The sequence below is a fragment of the Canis lupus genome, chromosome 15 (genome assembly GCF_011100685.1).
Source record: "Canis lupus familiaris isolate Mischka breed German Shepherd chromosome 15, alternate assembly UU_Cfam_GSD_1.0, whole genome shotgun sequence".
Taxonomy (NCBI): domain Eukaryota; kingdom Metazoa; phylum Chordata; class Mammalia; order Carnivora; family Canidae; genus Canis; species Canis lupus.
The window spans coordinates 8,448,568-8,469,858 of NC_049236.1; the positions used below are offsets into that span (position 1 = coordinate 8,448,568).

Consider the following 21,291-nt stretch of genomic DNA (forward strand, 5'->3'; position numbering starts at 1 on the left):
CCCTACTGAACTTCAGGGTCCCCATCACCCAGTGGCTGGTTTTTCAGGAACAATACCAAACCCCCCAACCCAAATGCTTCAAAATCACATTCAATCCATAATGTAAAAAATTGCTTAATGTTTTCCTAAATAATGTCTTATAAGGTTTGGCCACATCCTCTACACTTGCATGTCCTATATGCTAGAACGAGGTCTCTGTTATCACTTTCCAAAGAGCCTTTGTGGACATTTCTCCCCTCACCGCGGGCCCCTCCCCATGAAGCTTAATGCCGCAGAGGTCCTTTGTGTCTGTCCTGTGTCCTACATGCAGCTGAAGTCCTATGTGCCTGCACCTCTGGAGGGCCACAAAGCCCTGTAACGGCTAAGACTATTTTTTTAAAGTTTTTATTTACTTATTTGTGAGACAGAGAGAGAGGCAGAGGCAGAGGGAGAAGCAGGCTCCCCGTGGGGACCCGGGGTCATGCCCTGAGCCCAAGGCAGATGCTCCCCCGCTGAGCCACCGGGGCCCCAGCCCAGACTTCTCCGCCCTTCCAGGGGGCAACGTTCAGGCAGCGGGCAATTCTGTTCCCCCTGAATGCGCAGCCTCCCCAGGGCATGTGGAGCGCCCCCACCCCAGATGTCCAATCGCCAGAGGAGCATGTACAGTGACAAACCGGATTCAGGCAGAGTTAGCAGCGGGGGCTTGGAGTCTGGGAAGGAGGACCCAGCAGCCTAGGGGGGCAGACTGGGGGGCGGGACGGGAGCGGGGAGGGGGTGTCCTAGGGGATGCAGGCTCTGGGGGGGATTGAGGGAAGAGGGCGCGGGGAGAAGGGGGGCTAACAGGGAGCCGGACGTTGCCCCGGGCCGCGCAGTGTGACCTGGGGCGTGAGAGGGGCCGCGCGGTCAAGGTCCACCCCCGACTCTCCTGAATTTGCTCACCTGGTCACAGGCGTTAGTGGCAGTGATTTTGCCGATGGGCCCGGGGCAGAAAACAAGCGCGGGAACCGCATCGGCGGGAAGGCCGCCCACGGTCCGCGGCCAGGCAGGTGCAGGTGCAGGTGGCACTTGGGTTGCTCAGGAGCCCATCCCGCGGGCGGGCTGCCTGCTGGGGCTGCAGCCGGGAGGTAAAAGGAAAACATCAGAAACATCCGCAGCAGCCTGGCAGACTGGCCTTGGCAGAAGGATCATTTGGCAAAGTGGGATTTGCCACATCGGTCTGCTCCCTGGGGAGCATGAGGCAATCAGAGAGGAAGACTCTTGGGGGAATGTGCGGGGGGTGGGGAGGGTTGGAGAGCCTGTTTTATACCCCGAAGAATTAAATGTAAAGAGGGAGGAAAAAGCCAGCTGCGCCCTATAATACACACTGTAGAAAGCGAAGGCGTATTTCTGGGTGCAGCGATTAGGAGCAGCGGAGACTTGCAGTGGGTGTAGGGCCTCCAGTCACACGGGAGAACTGCAGGTCTTCAGGGGCCCTGACCTCCAGCAAGAGGGACCAGCACCACACCGGGTGGGGCAGTGAGAGCCATCGTGGGTCTAAATAGGGACATGTCAAGGGTCAAGGATGGGGCTGGAATGGGAAGGATCTTCTTTGAGATTGGTCTCCAGAATTTGGGGTGCAGGGTTGTGCTTCCTGACTGCCAGTCGGGTGCTCAGATTGGAATCCAAGCCCCATTTCATCAGATCCTTTGGCAGGTCGAGGAGGTGCCCACGCCGTTGCTGTGGGGCTGCAACCCCGTATGTGACCCTATGATCACAGAGGGCCTTATGCTAGGAATTTGGAGTCGGGATCTCGGTGGCTATTTTGGCAGAGCTGTGGGGTTGGGTCCTGCCACAGTACTGCTGTGTAACGAACCACCCCAGATGGCAGAGGCTCAAGACAGTCATCTATTCTCATCTCCACTTCTGCGACCCAGCTGGGGGACTGGTATGCTGGACCCACCTCATAGCCGCTCATGATAGGCAGCCTTGTAAACAGTTGTCAAAACACACCACTGATTAAAAATTAAAATTGTATAAACTTACAATTAAAGAAATTATATTAAAAACAAAGATCAGAGGCAGCCTGGTGGCTCAGCGGTTGAGCACCTGCCTTCGGCTCAGGGCGTGATCCTGGGGACCCGGGATCGGGTCCCACATTGGGCTCCCGTGGGCAGCCCGTTTCTCCCTCTGCCTGTGTCTCTGCCTCTCTCTGTGTCTCTCATGAATAAATAAAATCTTTTAAAAAATAAAATAAAAATAATAATAATAAAAATAAATAAATAAATAAAAATAAAATAAAAACAAAGATCACATTTTCAAATGTTAAAATCCTTGCTGCTACTTTTGCTCCTGGAGTTACCTGCGCCTGTCGTACCCGTACAGCGGAAGGCCGTGGAACGGTGCGCCTGTGGGCACATCTCTTCCCGACTCCGCGTTCAGTGGCGTCATGATGGGGGTTTGAAATGAGCCGTGGTGAAATCAGTATTTACACCACTGAGAGTGGCCCCTGCTGCCAGTCAGGCTCTAATCAGACAGCTGGTTGTTCCATATTTACCCAAGTGCCACTGGTTGGGAATCACTGGTTCCCATTCACTGAGCTGACGTGGGCTTGGATCCAAGATGCGGGTCAGTGAGGACAGGTCTGCTACGCGCGTCCTCTCCTCATGGTGATGGCAGGGGAGCGACAGCGCAGGCTGGGCTGGGCCCACTGTCGCTCCCCACACAGCCCTGGCGGCCAAGCCCAGCGTCCACGGGAGGGCAACATATGCTGCCGCAGGTGCAATGAGCTGCAGTCCCGGATCAGGATGCGCCTGTGGGGCAGGACGAAGCAGGGAAACACCGCCCAGGCCCGCAAATGTGCCTTCCAGGGGCTGAGAGCCTGGGTCTTCTCTTTTTTCTTCATTTACAGGGGATGGAGAAGCTTCAGATCTTTAGTTGTGAAACAAAACATGCATTTTAGAAGTGAGAGTATACCCTGAAAACGTACATTTATATCACAAAGCCCTGCCCACCTCACAGCTGCAGACACATTTGCTGGAACGTGCGTATCCGCGCTCGTATTCAAAACAAACCAGTTTTCATTTCTTCCCAAACATTAACGTCCTGTCAGTAGTGATAGATATTTTGCACCTTTTCAAAAGAAAACAACACACTATTTTACAACAAAACCCAAATGAAGATCTTCATCAAGGCCTCTGCATCCATTTATTTAACAAAGGTTTTTCCCCACATGATGAATCAAATACTGTTTCGCCCTCTTCTTATCCTCGGCCCCGAGGTGCTGCAGGACGTTGCGGCTTCCCTAGGACGCGTCAGGGCCTCGCAGGCTGCGTGCTCTGGGGCGAGCTGTCCCTCTCAGCTCTGCTCCTTGGCCCTGGGTCAGTGGTCAGAGGGCAGCGGCGTGTTGCCAGAGGGTTCCCGCTCTCCTCCCGCCCCCTGCTCCCCACGTAAGGCCACCAAGACGACCCTTGCAGCTCTTCCACTGGGAGAATATGGGCCGTGTTGCCCGAGGGCTGCATTGACCTGGCTCTCGGCAAATTTCGAAGAGAAAACTCTTTGACCAGTCGCCTCCTTGGTTTAAGGGAAGCAGGGCACATTGGCAAAATATTCATTTTATTCTCAATTGCCGTATCTGCAAGATGGGGACAGTAATCTTACAGACTTCATGGGGCTGTTGTGAGAACGAGAAGAGATTATATATGTAAAACTTTTAGCCTGGCCAATCAAAAGTGCCCATTACATTTTATAAATTAATACTTTACTATTTTTTTTTAGAGCCATCTTAGGTTCACAGTGAAATTGAGGGGAAGGTACAGAGATTTTCCATGTGCCCCTTGCCCCCTGTCATGCCTCCCTGACCAGGGTTATATTTGTCACCATTGATGAACCTACGCTGACACTATCACTCGGAAGTCCATACTTTACCGTTCGCTCTTGGTGTTGGACACTCTATGGGTTTGGACAAAAGTATCATGACGGGTGTTCATCGATGGTGCCGTACAGAGTATTTTTAAGTCCTACAAATCCTCTTTTCGCCCCGTGTATCTCTCCTTTGCTCTTCCCACTCCAACCCCTGGCAACTGCTGATCTTTTTAGGTCTCCATGGCTTTGCCTTTTCTGGACCGACATGTAGTTGGAACCATTACAGTATGCAGCCCACCCAGGCTGGCTTCTTTCACTTAGTACTGTGGACTTGTTTCCTCTATGTCTTTTCATAGCTTGATAATTCTTTTTATTTTATTTTATTTTTTAAGATTTTATTTATTTATTCATGAGAGACAGAGAGAGGCAGAGACACAGGAGGAGGGAGAAGCAGGCTCCATGCCGGGAGCCCAACGCGGGACAAGATCCTGGGACTCCAGGATCGCGCCCTGGGCTAAAGGCCGGCGCTAAACCGCTGAGCAACCCAGGGATCCCCAATTCATTTCTTTTTAGCATTAAATATTATTCCATTGTCTGGATATACCACAGCTTATTTATCCACTCACCTACCAAAGGACATCTTGGTCGTTGCCCATTAAATTTTAGCTAAAGGCTTTCTAAAAGTCTAGAAGTTCTAAAAACCACCTTTGACCACCCCCTTTCTCACTCAGCCATTAGTTCTCTTTCTAGCCTTTATTAATCGTGCTGTCTAGAACCTTTTTTCTAATTCTCTTTCTTTTTGTAATTGTGTAAAATACACATAAAACTTACCATCTCGACCATTTTTAAATGAATTCATTGTTGTGCAACCAATCTCCAGAACTCTTTTCATCCTGCAAAATGAAATTCTGTACCTATTAAACAGTAACCGCTCAGTTTCCTCCTGCCTCCAGCCCCTGGAAATCATCCTTCTACCCTCTGTCTCTGTCTTTGTACCTTATCAAAGTGGAACCATACAGTATTTGTCTCTTTGCTGCTGACTTCTTTTGCTCAGCATAAGGCCCCGGGGGCTCACCCAAATGACGGCGTGTGCCAGAACTGCCCCGTGTAGGGCTGGGCAATAGTCCACGGGATGTATCTACCACGTTTTACTTGTGCGATCATCCATCGATAGACACTTCCTTGAGTTACTTCCTCCATCTGGCTACTGTGAATAGTGCCGTGAACGTGGGTGTATAAATATCTCCTCAAGATTCTGCTCTCAATTCTTTTGGATATACACCAGACGCGGGATTGCTGGATCACGTGGTAGTCCTATTTTTAATTTTTTTGAGGCCCTGCCACACTGTTCTCCATAGTGATGGCACCACGTTACATTCCCACTGGCCAGAGTTCCAATTCTCCACATCCTAGCCGACTCTTGCTACTTTCTGTTCTTTTGTTTGGTTGGTTGTTTTATAGCAGTCACGATGTGCAGTGTACGTCTTTGTGGTTTTCATCTGTGCTTTCCCGATGAGGAGTGGTCATCATAGTTGCATGGTTACTTTTTCTAGTACTCACCAAACACTCGTGCCACGAGGGCAGCCCTCCACGGACAGCTGCTGTCAGCGTGTCTGCGCTTGTTCACGCGGCGGCAAGCTCAAGGAGACATGCTGATCGTCTCTCCTTTTCACACTGTAATTGCTTGGAGGAAGAGGACCGTGCTTTTCTGATTCTCCCCAGGGACTCAGGAATGTCTAGAGTTGGGGCCGGGGGGTATGATGACCCAGGAAAGCACTGGGTGGTGTGGTGGGAGGCGAGGTCCAGCCAATGCGGCGGACAGGAGTCTGGGAACGTCGGGCTCCTGCCTGAAGTCGTCCCAGCCTCTACACCGTCTCTTGGGGCTCGGCCCACGGTCCTCTGGACCCTTTCTTCCCCAGGTACAAGCCTCGGGAAAAGCTGAAGGTGAACTTCGGCACTCCAGAGTTCCTGGCCCCGGAAGTTGTCAACTATGAATTTGTGTCCTTCCCGACGGACATGTGGAGCGTGGGGGTCATTACCTACATGCTGTGAGTGCCCGGGAGCCTGGCTCCCAAGGGGTCCGGGGCCGGCGGTCTTGGCTTGGGTCTCCTTAGGAGCAGCAAAGGTTTGAGTGCGAGTCTTATTTGAGAGATGTTCCCGGCAGAGGATTAGGGACACGAGACGGAGGAAGACCCCAGTAAAGCACGGCTGCTGAGTCATCCTGTGGGCACCTGGAGTTCATCCTGCCGGGGACGTCTGGGACCCACTGAGGAGCAGCCCCTCCATCATTCTATCTGAGCAGGGGCAGGACTTAGGGCATTTACACACCAACTCTTAGCGGTCGCTGAGCTGATTCCGGGGGGCACTGGTTCCCTGAAACTTCTGGGTGGGCCTGCAGGTGCTGCGGCACAGGTGGGGCAGGACGGGGAGGGTGGGTCGGGCAGGACGCCGGCTGGGGCATCTTCTACTAAGCTGTCCCCCCTGCCCCGTGCCCCCTGCTTTCTCCGGACCGAGGAAGCAGAGTTGGGGTGCCCCAAGGGGAGATGTGTGGCCTCCCTTGGCTTTGCCTCAGAGGCCCCGTCAAGGCATGTACTTTGCTCCCGGGCCACACCCCCATACGTGTGTGCTGCCTCTGGAGGGGGAAGTTTGAGGCCCAAGGCAGCAGGTAGAGTCCTGTCTCTCTGCGCTCACTCCAGACAGGCTAATGCACCAGTTTTCCTTTGGTCCTGTGGCTTGGGCTGGGGTGAAGCTAGCCAGGCTGTCTCAGAGACTTGAAGGGTATGTGTAAGTCAGGATGTACCTGATAAATGGACAGTCTGGACTGGGTCTCAATTTATCCTCCACTTCAGGCTAAAAGCCAAGTAGGTGAGCACAACTGGGGGTTTATCCAGACACTCTTCATGCCTCCAAATTTTCAGTCCTGCCACCTCCTCCCCTAGCAGAACCCTCTGGACTATCTCCGGGGGGTGCTTTTCTTTTGAACCCTCTTGGTTCTGGTTAATGCTGCTTGACCTTGGGAAGACCTCTCTCCCATTGCTGCGTGTCGGCAGATGCGGCTCTGCGCACTGACGGTCCTCTCCCTCTTCTGTAGACTCAGCGGTTTGTCCCCGTTTCTAGGGGAAACAGATGCAGAGACCATGAATTTTATTGTGAACTGTAGCTGGGATTTTGATGCTGACACCTTTGAAGGGCTGTCGGAGGAGGCCAAGGACTTTGTTTCCCGCCTGCTCGTCAAAGAGAAGAGGTACCCTTCGTTGCTCATCAGGCGCAAACCATTTTGATGGTAACCGCCCATCTGGGTGCTGTCAAGAGCGGGCTGGTGCTGGGCTTCCTCTGGACCAGTTGTGTCCAAGATTTCTTAGTCTGCTACCTCTTTGGAGCAAAAAAATTAACAGGAAGAGAGATGAAAGAAATCAACTGTTAAATAAACAATTTAGGAGCATAAACTCTTGATAGAGTTTTAGAAAAGACCACGTATATAAATTAGTACTATTACCAAGTTATCACTTTTAATAGGTTAATGTTGAATAAAAGCTGAGATATGCAGATATTATTCCCCAGAATAAAGGCCAGAAAACCTCATTTATTGATAACGAAGGCCTATTTAGTTTTCAGCAGCCGTATCAAAGCCATGGGTGGAACCATGGAGTTTTCTGGTACTCATCAGACATAAATACTTGCAAATGGCCCAGGGTGAGGCCCAAGAGCCTGGGCTCTGAGACAGCCCATAGTTCCCTGGCCTTTACTATCTCATTCTTTCTGATTGTGAAAAGTCATGGGAGGAAACGTATTTTTAATTTAGATGAATGAAACTGACATTTTTCTCTGGAACGAGAGACAAGCTTCTTTCAAGGCTCATGTTCTTTCAAGGTTTTGTTCTTTTCTTAAGAGCATTTCCAGGCTCGGCTGGCCTTCCTACTCCCTGTCCTGATTCCCCAGCTCTCTCCGGGAAGGTGATTAATCACTGAGATACATTCCCTCTACAGAGGGCAGGGAGCATTTTGCTGATCTCGTTCTTGTACTTCTAAGGAGGAGAATTTTAGATACGAAGAGTTCCTTTTCAGTATGTGGCGTGGATCTGCCCGAATGATTAATCCGTTCCACTGACTCAGGCTTCCTACCCGGCTGAACCAACTTCTGGACAACCCGAAAAGGCAACCCTAACTAAAAGTTCCAACTTCTGTTTGATTTCACAGCTGCAGGATGAGTGCCACACAGTGCCTGAAACATGAGTGGTTGAATAATTTGCCTGCCAAAGCTTCAAAATCCAAAGTTCGTCTCAAATCCCAATTACTACTGCAGAAATACATGGCTCAGAGGAAATGGAAGGTATCTTTTTTCCTAGGAAAGGTGGCATTTGTCTTTTTAATGTGTCCTTTGAAAGAAATGTAGCTTTTACTTACATTTTCATTCTAAATAGAAAAATTATTTAGAGGAAAAAAAAATGTCTTATGTCAAAACCTGTTTTCTTGATTAGAAATGCCATTGACCAAAACCAACTGGCATAAAAGTTCATACTTGGGTGGACACTTGTAATGACAGACTCAAGTCTGAGCATATGTTCTCAACGACAATAGTAGTGGAGTGCTTGGAACTTCCTGCCTGCAGCCTGAGGTCTGATTCCTTCATGTTTCAGAAACAGGAGCTGGGAAAACCATACTAAGTTTCTAAAGCTTTGTAATTTTGTTTACAAACAGAACTCTTTGATACCATGGACATAAAATCTGTCTCAGAAACATCTGTCCTCCAGGAAAGTGGCTTTCCAACATTTTGATATCAACTCGGATCCTCACTAAAAAACAGAAACAAACAAAAACAGAAACAAAAGCCCTGACCTAGAGAGATCCAGTATACATACATATCCATACGAAATAAAAATACCCTAACTTTTGCTAAATGGAGTGCGATGCACTCGGGTATTTTCTATTCTATTGATATTTGTTTTCATTCAAAAAAGTGCTGGTCACGACCCACCAATTTGACTTCATGACCCACTGGTAGACTGTGAGCCACAATTTGAAAACCAGTGTTCCAGTGGGCTCCATTTTTCACGTGAAAAGGACAGGATACCATATTCTCTCACTTCATACTCACTCCAGGATGCCCCAAAGTTGTGTGGCAATTCCACTAGAACTTTGCCACAAAGTTGTTTTCTCCATTAGATCCTCATCTTTGAATAATCCCAAGTGGCTAAACTTGCTTAAGTCCTTTTATTGTTTCTTCTTAAAGCAATTGGTCTAAAAGTATATTTTTTTCTTCTTTTTTTCTCTCCTTAACAAGAAACATTTCTACGTGGTGACTGCTGCCAACAGGCTAAGGAAATTTCCAACTTGTCCCTAATTCTCAACTCTGCTGCTCCCGTGGGTCCAGAAGTTATTGAGACTGGTGGTGAAGTGATGACTCAAGGTTTTTGATAATCCGGTCTTGTACTAATATTGATTCCACTTATTTGTAAAGGAAGGTTATGGCTGTTGCCTTCCTCATGGATGAAAAGTGGCTGTAAGGAAAGTGACCTACAAAATTTTTTCTGCCTTCTGAGATCATACTAAGTTGAAATGCGGTGTTTACTTTTCAAGTATACCTGCTTTGGGTGATAAGCATAGGCATGCTTTAGGTAGGTAGGAAAGCTTCTATTTCGTATATGCCCAATTTAAAGTCTAGACTTATTCTGATTGAAGAACTCAGTAGACTATTACACGGGGACATTCAGTGTTATTCCCTCCAGCACAAAGAATTCTTAGAACTTGGATTTGCTCAAGTGTGAGCTGACATCTTATTGTACTACCCTGTGCTTGTGGAAAGCAATGTGGATTTAGGGCAATGATCCCCAAACTTGTTTTAACTTGTGCTTCCTTTTGAGAATGAAGCCGCACATCCTTTAATATTCTTTGAAACTTCAAAATATACCACTTCTCATGGCTAAATCAGAACAATGATCATTTTGAATGTGCTTTTAAAATCTATACACACATCCACCTTCTCCTAATCGGCCCTGTGCTGCCATTGGTAGTCTTGGTCCTGATCTCCCTTCCCTGGTTATGAATTTATGGTCTAGTAAGTTTGGAACTGATATGCAATATGGAAAAGAGAGAGTGTAATGATGTGGGATGCCTGGGTGGCTCAGTGGTTGAGTGTCTGCCGTTAGCTCAGATCGTGATCCCGAGGTCCTAGGATTGAGTCTCACATCAGGCTTCCTGCAGGAAGCCTGCTTCTCCCTCTGCCTATGTCTCTGCCTCTCTCTCTGTCTCTCATGAACAAATAAATAAAAATGTTTAAAAAAAAGTGTAATGATGTGCCGCTGAAAGAAACGCCAATGATACATCATGAGACAATAAACTGCTCTGCTACTGCTTTATTAAGGATATACCACTTTTGATGTTGTCAGTTAACTGACCTATAAAATGAATAACACGAAGTACTTCATTATTTGAAAGTAAAGAATGCTTTTAATTTCCTCACTTCTAACCTGATTTTTGTGCTATCCCCATGAACTTCTCAAGTCAGCAGTCTTAATAGTATAACTACTATTTTTAGTTAAGTTTAACTACTAAAACTTTTAGTTTTTTGGGTTTTTTTTACTTTCAGTTTTTAATTAGCCATGCAATAGTTTCACAGCCTTTCAGGATTTTTGTTCAAATAAAGACCCCCTCCTCCTGCTTTTTTTTGGCAGAGGACACGGGTGTGGGGAGGGAGGCAGAAGGTGGCGAGGTGAATCCCGCTGCTACAGTTCCCAAACTGTAACTTTTCTCCAGGAAGCTAACCCTTGCTAGGAACTAAGATTCTCAGTACCGCCACATCTAGGCCTTGCTCCAAGCTGGCCAGCTAGTGGATGGACGTCGGAGGAGACGGCTGCTGAAAACCTCCCCTTCGTGGGAGAGTATGGTGACTTGGTAAAATGCCTTATTTTAAAGTGAGTTACTTCTCTGAAAAGGTTTTTATGAGCGAAGCCTCCAGAAGGAGCCAGAGGGGTTACCTTATAATTGTGTCAGGTACTGTGATTCTTACCTCCTTTGGGACTTCAGGCTCTTGGGAATGCTGTGGATCTTCTCCCCCAGAAAAATGTAGCTACGTTGATCTAGAGCAGCACTGACAGAAATATTATATGAGCCTTATACACAATTTTAAGATTCCTAATAGCTCTTTAAAAACCTGGTAAAATTAACTTCAATAATTTAACACAGTAAGTTCAAGAACATTGTTTCAATTGGTAATCAACATGAAAACTATTAATGAGATAATTTATATATTTTTTTTCATACAAATCTCCAAAATCTGGTATTTTACACTTAAACATTTCAATTCAGGGCGCTTGGGTGGCTCACTCAGTTGAGTCTGCCTTGGCTCAGGTCCTGATCCTGGGTCCTCGAGAGAGTGCTGCAGGGGGCTCCCTGCTCAGCAGAGAGCCTGCTTCTACCCCTCCCTCTACTTCTCCCCCTGCTGGTGTGTGCACAAAATCTGTCAAGTAGATAAATAAAATCTTAAAACAAACAAACAAACAAACAAACATTTCAATTCAGACAGTAGATTTTCATCAACATGCTTGTTTAGATTTAGATTGCAGGAAACTTACTGTGGAAAAATATATTCAAGTTGTTTGAAACACCTCAAATGTTTTCTAATAATTGGGTTTCCAATTTTTACATTTAATTTAAATAAAAATAGGAATCCGGTCCTACAGTTGCATTAACCACATTGCTTAATAGTGCTTAATAGCCACATGTGGTTAATGGCTTCTATATTGGGAGGCAGATATAGAGAGAATCCTTTGCCTGCCAGATTTTAATCCTCCCCCCAATCCTCACACCAAGAGTCCCCTCAAGGGCTTTGTTTAGGTCAAGCCCACACAAGAGAGAGGTAATGGGATTTTAGCCTCCCTTATCTGAAATTTTAAAGCTTTAAATTTACAGATATTTTCAGTTCTCTGCTTTGCTGGTATTTTTAGATTAAAACTGTGCTGGTACCAACTATTTCTAATGGATTCTCCATCTGAATGAATAAATAGTCATTGGAAACTGCTGGGCAGAGAAACTCTAAAAAGCAGTCAGGACCCACTTTTTTCACCTGTTAGATTGTCATGCTTGTGGGAAAAATGGAATTCTTCCACTTTCGATGGGCATATATCCAAAAAAAAGTCATACCCACAGTTTCACCCAGCAATTTCATTTCTAGAAATCTCTCAGCAATACTTGAACAAGTGGACAGAAATCTATGCAAAATGTTTACTGTAGCACTGTTGCTAATAGCTGAATGAAAACAATCTCACATGCTTATTAGTAAGAATTTTGTTAAATAAAATTTGCCACATCAATATAGGGAAATACCTTGCAGCTATTAAACAGATGTAGATATGCTGACAGCCATCTTTATTACAGGAAAATTATAGAACATATATTTGTCATCATCCCATTTGTGGAGGGACACATGCTTATACATGAATTAAAATTTTCTAGGATATGCAAGAAACTTAGCAATGGGGTGTGGAGTGTGGGTGATGGGGAGAGGGGAATTCCAGTTTTAACTTTATAACTTTCTGATTAACTTGAAATTTTTTTTAAAGATTTTATTTATTCACGAGAGAGAGAGAGAAGCAGAGACACAGGCAGAGGGAGAAGCAGGCTCCTTGCAGGGAGCTCGACGTGGGACTCGACCCCGGGTCCCCAGGATCACACCCTGGGCTGAAGGCGACGCTAAACTGCTGAGCCACCGGGCCGCCCTGAATTTTTTTTTTTTTTTACGAGTATGTATTGCTTTTATAATTAAAAATTAGCAATACGATGTCAAGTGGGGACCTTGTTTTGATGCTGATATGAACTAACAATAAAGATATTTTAGAGACATTCAAGGAAATAAATTCTAAATTTTATATTTAATAATACATAGAATTACAGAGGTGCCTGGGTGATGCAGTCAGCTAAGCATTGGACTCTTGGTTTTGGCCCAGGTCATGATCTCAGGGTCCTGGGATTGAGCCCTGTGTCAGGCTCCACACTCAGCATGGAGTCGGCTTGAGACGTTCTCTCTCAAATAACTAAATAAATCTTAAAAAAAAGAATAGGGCAGCCCCAGTGGCGCAGCGGATTAGCGCCGCCTGCAGCCTGGGGTGTGATCCTGGGGACCCTGGATCGAGTCCCACATCAGGCTCCCTGCATGGAGCCTGCTTCTACCTCTGGCTGTGCCTCTGCCCCCACCCCACCCCCCGCCCCTCTCTCTCTGTCTCTATGAATAAATAAATAAAATATTAAAAAAAAAAAGAATAATACATAGAATTACTCTTAATTTTGTGAGGTATGATAATAGTAATGTGGTCATGACTAGGTTAAATGACTTCAGGAAAAAATGAATACAGTTAAGCAAGCGTAAGTTAAGCAATCTTTGTTAACTATTGGGTAGAGTGTTTCATTATACTGTTCTCCTTACTGTTCTATACATTTGAAAATTCTCATAAATTTTTCAAATCAGTTAAATGAATAAATACTATGAGGTGTTAAAGAACAGAGCTTCCACAAAATCTCTACAATAGTACTGAAACATACTCACTAGGTAGTAAGCATCCATCACTGGGAATGTAAATGTGTTAGAAAACTGTTGTCAAAAGAATTGCTGCCCTAGGAGGGCACTTGGAAAGATTGCTTTAGGCAATCCCCGCTCCTCCACCCCAATTTTTAAAAAATATTTTATTTATTCATGAGAGACACAGACAGAGGAGAGAGACAGAGAGAGAGGGGCAGAGACACAGGCAGAGGGAGAAGCAGGCTCCATGCAGGGAGTTTGACGTGGGACTCGATCCCAGGTCTCCAGGATCAGACCCTGGGCTGAAGGCGGCGCTAAACCACTGAGCCACCCAGGCTGCCCTCATGCCTTATTTCTAGCAGATAAAATGCACCCACTAGTATTACTGATATCATTCTGAATAGGTTTTTAAAATTTGGATGTAGTCTTTTTACTACATTCTTTATGGAAATAATTAGACCATGTATTCTTAATTTTAGTTAAAATCATGCCTAGGGGGATCCCTGGGTGGCTCAGCGGTTTAGCGCCTGCCTTTGGCCCAGGGCGCGATCCTGGAGTCCCGGGATCGAGTCCCGCATCGGGCTCCCGGCATGGAGCCTGCTTCTCCCTCCTCCTGTGTCTCTGCCTCTCTCTCTCTCTCTCTATGTCTATCATATAAAATAAAATAAAATAAAATAAAAAAAATAAAAAAATAAAATAAAATAAAATAAAATTAGTGCCTGGCATGATGCCTCAGAGCCGCTAGCAACTTATTTTCCACAAAGGCCCTTCCCTATAGTTTCAAAATAAGGAGTATTTAATAAGGTTACATTCTTCAGTAAGGGAATGTCAAAGAAAATAACCCTCGTCCATCTGACTTTTTACTAGGCTAGTGTGTAAATCACCACGTGAGATATTTATATGTGAATTTCTCTCTCCAGTCTAACATTTGCTAAACACTTACTGGTTTATACCAGGTACTGTGCTAAATAAATGTTTTACATGTATCAGCTCAGATATACCTGTAAATTATGCTATGAAGTGACACCATTTTTAGTCCTACTTATAGAAGAGGCATAAAGAAGTTAATTTGTTCAAGGTTTCACAGGTAGCAAGTGGTTGAGCAGGGTCTTAAGCCAGGAAGTCTGATTTCAGAGTCTGCTTTGGTGAGCAATATGGTTCAGCATATAGCTTTTTTCTACTAAAGTAGACAGCTTTTAGCATAGCAATGATTCCCCCAAACTGATGACAAGGGTGACATGAATGCATACAAAAAGAATATTTTATTAACTTAGGCTTTACCACATATTGATTTAGTCAAACAAAAAATTTACACAAAAACGTTAAGTAAAATCCCCAAGACTCCATTCAGCCTGAATTTTATTCTGGATAGGACAGGGAACTGTCTCCTGAATAAACAAAAGAGCAAAATGGCTCCAATTCCATTTTGTAGGAATGCAGACCTGTGGGGAGCCAAGGCCAAGGCAACCAGGCACCGTGCCTGACCAACAAGGATTTGTTGCTCGTGTCACCAGCCAGCCTGCCGCCAAGAGCTTAGCCCCAGTGCTGGCTTCTTTGCTATTAAGGCAACAGTCTAAGGATCCTTGTTATAATAGTTGAAACAAAATTCCAAAGCCCTCACATCTTCAGTGAGGTGGCAGATGTACTGTTTGCAGCCCATAGCAGTTTGGAAGCTGAAATCACTCTGCTGTAGCCTTTTGTGCTTTGGCAGCATTTTCCAAAATTTTCCTTTTCCATTCTTCATAATCCTGTGTCAGATCTTCATCTTTTTGCAGTTTACATGGGCTCTCTACTATCTTCTCTGTTTCTGGGAGAGAAAATTTTCAAGTGTTTCAAATCTTTCACTGACAAGAAAAAAGCCAACTTGTTTCAAGTGTCTAATTAGTTAATAAACTTGTTTCAAGTATCTAATTAATTAATAAAAAATAGGGATTATCATGCTGAAACAAAAGGTGCAACCAGCAGCTAACATCAGCTTTTTGCTCTCTCCTCCTCCGAGCACCCCACAACACCCTGAAAGTAGCTGGCATTTATCAAGCACTCATCTTGTGCTTCAAGGCACTGTACCAAGTACTTCAACAGCATCATGTCATTCAACTCTCACCACAAGTCTATGAAGTGGCTGCTAATCACGACTTTATAGACTAGGAAATTGAGATTTACAGAAATTAAGTGACTTTCCTAAAGTTATGGAGCCAGTAGATGATAAATAATGCAGGATTTGAACCTAAGCAGTTTGGCTTCAGGTGTGTTCGTATTTACAAGCTATTTTTGTTTACTTCTGTAAATGACTGCTGAGAAAACTGGTCTCACCAAACGATTGTCCAGATTTATTTAAAACCTGACTCTTGGGATGCCTGGGTGGCTCAGCGGTTGAGAGTCTGCCAGCTCCCGGGATCGAGTCCCGCATCGGGCTCCTTGTGGGGAGCCTGCTTTTCCCTCTGCCTGTGTCTCTGCCTGTGTGTCTCTTACGATTAAATACATAAAATCTTTAAAAAAAAACAACAAAAACAAAAAACCCGACTCTTGTCAGGCAAGTAGCACAGGACTAGTTACCATATTAAACCCACTGCACACTAATCCCATTGCACTGATTTCAAAGTCTGTCCAGTGTTAGTTCACCTTACCCCTTGCTGGAGTCTCAGCCATTGTCTTCTTTTTCTTCTTTGGTGGAGTAGCTGAATCGCCAGCCTCTCCTTCAGGGAAAAAAAAAATATGTCATCAGGGCTAAATTTTCTGATTCTTAATTTTAGTAGTTGGGCTTATTTGGGATCACAAGAAACAATTAGACACCATGACTGACCAAATACAAGGTTAAGGAGAAGGTGAATAATCTTGCCCTTGGTTTCTCTTGTCAGACCTAAGAATCTTTCCTGTTCCAGTTTATGTATATGGAGGCTGGCATTCAAACTGGAGCATGTTAACAAAAAACCTATTTTTTAGGCATGCAGTCATACAATCACGGGTATTTTAAAAGTTATTAAGCTACTTTATTTGAAAAACAAAAAAATTTCTCACTACCAACTTACCTGGTCCACATTTTTTTTTTTTATTTATTTATGATAGTCTCAGAGAGAGAGAGAGAGAGAGAGAGAGAGAGAGAGGCAGAGACACAGGCAGAGGGAGAAGCAGGCTCCATGCACCGGGAGCCGACGTGGGATTCGATCCCGGGTCTCCAGGATCACGCCCTGGGCCAAAGGCAGGCACCAAACCGCTGCGCCACCCAGGGATCCCCTGGTCCACATTAAATACAAAATTCAGAAAGCAGCCATTTTGCAAGTTTGAAAACATTTGTTGTTTACCAGCTGGTTTACATTTTCAAATGACACATTCTTGAAATATGGAATGAATACTCACTGTCAGCTTGCTGCCCAATCTTCTCTAATTGTTTACATAGTCGGTCAAATACAGCCTTTTTTACGCCAGATGTAGCTACCATTTTATTTTTATCCACCTTTAGCTTTAGAATTCTGCAAAAGAATTTGACAAATTGGTTTTTAAGACCAATATAGTTATCTTCTCTGGCCAACCAGATTATCAACTTATTTCCTTTCTACCCATGCCCTAACTGTTTAGTTTTCCCTTTAGTCCAAACATATATTATTAGGTATAACTATGTATATTTGCCTTTTAAAGCTAGTTATTTATTGGACTGAGTAAAAATATATATGAGATTTGTTATGTAACAAAAGGGGCATATAGAAGACATCTGCTTTAGTGCTTCGTGCCTTAAAGAATCCTTTCTTTGTGAATCTCAGATGTTACTGATTTGCTGAATGACAATCATAGCACTTTTAAATGTTCAGTTCAGGGATGCCAGGCGGGGCTCAGGGGTTGAGCATCTGCTTTCAGCTCAACTTCTGGCAACAGTGGTTCCAAATTGTCAGCTATATTGTGGGATAAACAGAATCTGGTCACTTGGCTACTATTTCTAATATTATTTATATGGGAAAATATGTTCTGAGTTGAAATCACTGAATTAGAAGTCCTCTTTGAGAATGAGCAATCTATTTGGAAATTGTGGACTCTTCTCAATGTTAAAAGGCACACTTACTTGCATGCTGAAAGTAATGCAGCAGTGGTGAAAAGTGGCCTGGATAAGTCGAGATCCAACTGCTGTGTTTGTGGAAGACTGGATTTATAGCTAAGAAAAAGCAGTGTTTGTAGAATTATTTGTTAAAAAATATTATTTCAAAGAGACTTAAAATATAAATCAGAATTTATAAGCTATTTAAATGCATGAGATATACATTATGCCACCTTACCATATCAGTTATTTTTTAAGACTGAAAATAGAACATAGATAATTCTGCTTAATGTATCAGTACAAATTTAGTACAAATTTTTAATTAAGGTTCTTTATGCTTCATACCTTTGCAATATCTTTGAAGCCATGTTCACTGCTTCTGTACAGCTAAACTGTACTGCTAGGTCTCTTATTCCAATACTTGATTTCAGGCCCAGTAAACACTCAAAGGATTTAAGACAGCTCTGATACATCTTCTTGTTCAAGCCAGAAAGTTTAATTAAATAAGCCTTTGAAAGAAAAAAAAAAGCACTTATCATAAAAATTATAATGATAATCATTCTATACATTGGTGCCCTTAAACACTTGTTTAGTAAGTCAATTTTTCAAAATTAATTCTATGACAAGTGGCTGGGTCTAGCTAACCATTTAGCTTCATTTAGTCAAAAGTCAGTAATCATGTTAGGCAGAGCTGAGTTCTGCTCTCAAGGGGTTCACACTAGACAGTAATGCATAAGCACAGATAATTTAAAAAACAAGTGTTAGTACAGCCAAGCTGTGAATAAAAACACAAGAGATATATACACGGTCATCTGTTTTTCAATGAAAGTGCCAATGAGGAAATCGCTGGGAAAAGGAAAGAAGGAAGTATCCGGAGTAGAGGTGGGAAGGATGAGTGTGTAGAGGAGGGACGAGAGGGGGAAACTGGCAAACAACAGAGGGAAAGCAACTCTAACAGAAAGTCAAAAGAAGCTTCAGAAAGGATGTAACAGCAAGGCAGGGTCATGTAAGACAAATTGGAGCTTGCCAGAAAAGAAATGCAGGTAAGAAAAAAAAATAGTTGTATTTACAAAGCTGTGAGTCATTAAAGTACATGGTCTGTTAAGGAAATATATCGTGTAGCTTGAGGTTAGTGTTCAAGAGAAGCTCGAACTAATGGGGAGCCAACCCACTGGGAGCTAATGGGGTTTTTAATGCCACCACTTAATGAGTGTATCATTAAGTGATATGCACTGTTAAGTGTACTACATATGGTTTAATCCTCACAATCTAGTGAAATGGATACTCTTATCCCCACTTTATGAATGAGGAGAGGAAGCTCAGAGCTAATAACTGGTAGTATTGAGATTTGGTCTCAACATCTAACTCTTCCTGACTCCTAGCTTGTGCTCTCAACCACTGTGATGCTAGAAGAAAAATACACATTTTTAAAAAATATTTTTATTCATGAGAGACACACACACAGAGTGAGAGAGAGAGAGGCAGAGACACAGGCAGAGGGAGAAGCAGGCTCTACACAGTGAGCCTGATGTGGGACTGGATCCTGAGTCTCCAGGATCACACCCTGGGCCGAACGAAGGCAGGCACTAAACCGCTGAACCACCCAGAGGTCCCTAAAGTGCATGCTTTAAAACCCATGTGTATTTGGGGCAGCTCGGGTGGCTTCACGGTTTGGCACCGCCATCAGCCCAGGGCATGATTCTGGAGACCTGGGATCGAGTCCCACGTCGGGCTCCCTGTGTGGAGCCTGCTTCTCCCTCTGCCTGTGTCTTTCTCTCTCTCTCTCATGAATAAAATCTTTTAAAAAAATTAAAAAACAAAGCATGTGCTTTAGCACGATGCTAGCAGCGACATGAAAGATGGTCTTGAGTAAAGAAAGAAGTGGCCAAGGAAACTAGATGGTAAATGGAATTTTCTGCCAACTCTGAAAATGATTTTAAACCTTATCTAGAGTAATCACACATGACAATAGCCAGGAAAATTCTAAAACAAGAGTTCTGGGATCTGGGACGCCTGGGTGGCTCAGAGGTTAAGTGTCTGCCTTTGTCCCAGGGCCTGATCCTGGAGTCCTGGGATGGAGTCCCACTTCGGGCTCCCTGCGTGGAGCCTGCTTCTCTCTCTGCCTGTGTCTCTGCCTCTCTCTGTGTCTCTCTCTCATGAATAAATAAATAAAATCTTAAAAAAATAATAAAAAAAATAAAACAAGAGTTCTGAGTTTAGTCCAAAAAAGAAATTAAAGTGCATACGTAAGTTTCAATGTTGGGGCACCTGGGGGTTAAGCATCTGCCTTGAGCTCAGGTCATGACCCCGGGTCCTGGGACCAGCCCCACTTCAGGCTCCTTGCTCAGTGGGGAGCCTGCTCTTCTGTGCCCCCTGCGTGTTCTCTCTCTCTCTCTCTCAAATAAATAAATAAATTCTTAAAAACAGTTCACCGTTGCAGCAGGTTGCCGGCGGCCGGCAGCACCTACTCACTCTGTCCAGGGGGCACTTCCCGCAGGACGCCGCGAGGTCCAGGCACATGACCGCGCTGCTCGTTTCCGTGGTGCGTGCCGACAGGCCAGCGCACTTCACCTGGGACAGTCGCAGGTACTCCTCTGCTTTCCTGGTTATAAGGGCGACACGCTCGCTGTGGTGAACGGCGGAGGCAGCGGGGCGGCCCGCACTCGGGGCCCAGGCGCGGCGAGGCTTACACGGGGTGGGACGGAGCCTGCATCCTTGGGTTGGACGGCGCTGTCCTGGGGGATGGAGCAGCCCTGACCCCGGGCACCACCGAGCTCAAACGCTTTAGGGCAAAAGTTAAGTTCTTCGGTTTCTTGAAACAAAAAGCACCTGCTCTCGTTCCTCCGCTGCGGCGCCCTGAAGGCTGCCAGCTCCCCCGAGGTCGCTTCCTTCCGCCGGTTCCTCGAAGCCAACGGCACCCAAACTGCGGGGGACGAGGCGGCCTGGGGCCTTCCGCCGCCACAGCCGGGTTTCCGACCCCGTCCCGCACGGGCCGCCCCCTCACGCCCCCCGAGCCCGCACCCGCACCCGCACCCGCACCCCGCTCAGGCCGGAGACCGCCTCACACGTCCGTCAACCTGACGAGGCGGCCGCTGCCGCGAGAGCGGCCGGCAGGGTGCGCCCCCGCCCCTCCGCCCCGCGGCGCCCGGCCAGGTGTCCGCCGCCGCGCACAGGCCGCCGGGAGGCTCCGCGGAACCACCCAGGTCCCGACTCCCCTCAGGCCGCGCGGCGCCCCGCACGCGGTTCCCACCGTCTACGAGCGCCCCGTCCTGCGGGTCCCCGTCGGCCGCCGCGGGAGGCGCTCCTGGGGGCAGAGCCTCACCGCCCCGGCGCCGCCGCCAGACCCACCTCAGCACCTCCGGCTCCGCGATGCCCAAGCGCGCGGCTAAACACGACATCAGCCCCGACGCCATGGCGCCGACTCCCGCTCGCGCGAACAGCCGCAACCGAACGAAAGCCGCGCGCAAACCCCGCGCCTGCCAGTGAGGGCCAGGCCCCACCCCCTGCCGCATCCGGATTGGCTGGGACGGAGCCCTGCTGCATCCGGATTGGCCGGGACCCAGGCCCCACCGCTGCTGCATCTGGATTGGCTGGGGCAGAGCCAGGCCGCACTCCCTGCTGCATCCAGACTGGCTGGGACGGAGCCAGGCCCCACCCCCTGCTGATCCGGATTGACCGAGACGGGAGCCAGGCCACACCCCCTGCTGCATCTGGACTGGCGGGGACCACAAGTTGAGAGCTCTCCACCATCAAGCCGTCTTCCTGTCGCGCGTGCGCACCGCGGCTGCACGCTCCCGGGCAGGGGAAGCTGGACCGGCCGCGCCCTCTCCTTCCATTCCTCCCGTCGTAACAAATTCTCAGACGACGCCTTTACTTCCTGCCGCCGAGAGATACCCCGCTGCCCCGCCCCCGCCCGCCCCCCTCACACACCGCGG

General features: G+C 46.4%; 2 protein-coding genes across 7 annotated transcripts in view; one reads left to right on the forward strand and one right to left on the reverse strand.

Moving 5' to 3' along the window:
* The window catches only part of MYLK3 (myosin light chain kinase 3), a 34,542-nt gene extending 24,265 nt beyond the window's left edge, over positions 1-10,277 (forward strand). Inside the window, exons 10-13 of the mRNA XM_038557979.1 lie at positions 5,739-5,867; positions 6,911-7,063; positions 8,016-8,148; positions 9,100-10,277. Coding sequence (XP_038413907.1) covers positions 5,739-5,867; positions 6,911-7,063; positions 8,016-8,148; positions 9,100-9,159 — 475 coding nt within the window. The 3' untranslated portion in view covers positions 9,160-10,277. The remainder of the gene's footprint in view (positions 1-5,738; positions 5,868-6,910; positions 7,064-8,015; positions 8,149-9,099) is intronic.
* A 4,295-nt stretch (positions 10,278-14,572) lies between these two features.
* ORC6 (origin recognition complex subunit 6) lies at positions 14,573-21,239 on the reverse strand. Of its 6 annotated transcripts, none has more exons than XM_038557982.1 (8): positions 20,705-21,239; positions 20,047-20,279; positions 19,829-19,958; positions 17,702-17,865; positions 17,384-17,473; positions 16,687-16,799; positions 15,957-16,025; positions 14,573-15,136 (listed from the first exon to the last, which is right to left on the reverse strand). In XM_038557982.1, exons 1-8 carry the CDS (start codon positions 21,104-21,106, stop codon positions 15,009-15,011), a joined length of 1,329 nt encoding a protein of 442 aa, XP_038413910.1. In that variant the 5' UTR covers positions 21,107-21,239; the 3' UTR covers positions 14,573-15,008. The 6 variants fall into 6 exon arrangements, with proteins under 6 accessions (XP_038413910.1, XP_038413911.1, XP_038413914.1 ...); XM_038557983.1 differs by having other exon boundaries at positions 20,047-20,138; positions 20,705-21,237; XM_038557986.1 differs by having other exon boundaries at positions 21,055-21,230.
* Positions 21,240-21,291: the final 52 nt, after the last annotated feature.

Bases quoted from the DNA above. Each gene is read 5' to 3' on its own strand.
- ORC6 (XM_038557982.1), bottom strand. From the start codon at position 21,106: ATGGTGGAGAGCTCTCAACTTGTGGTCCCCGCCAGTCCAGATGCAGCA. The intron at 20,280-20,704 runs GTGGGTCTGGCG...CGTCCCCCGCAG, and splicing joins GCGGAGCCGGAGGTGCTGAG to TTTGGGTGCCGTTGGCTTCG. The intron at 15,137-15,956 runs GTAAGGTGAACT...TTTCTCTCCCAG, and splicing joins GGCTGAGACTCCAGCAAGGG to AAACAGAGAAGATAGTAGAG.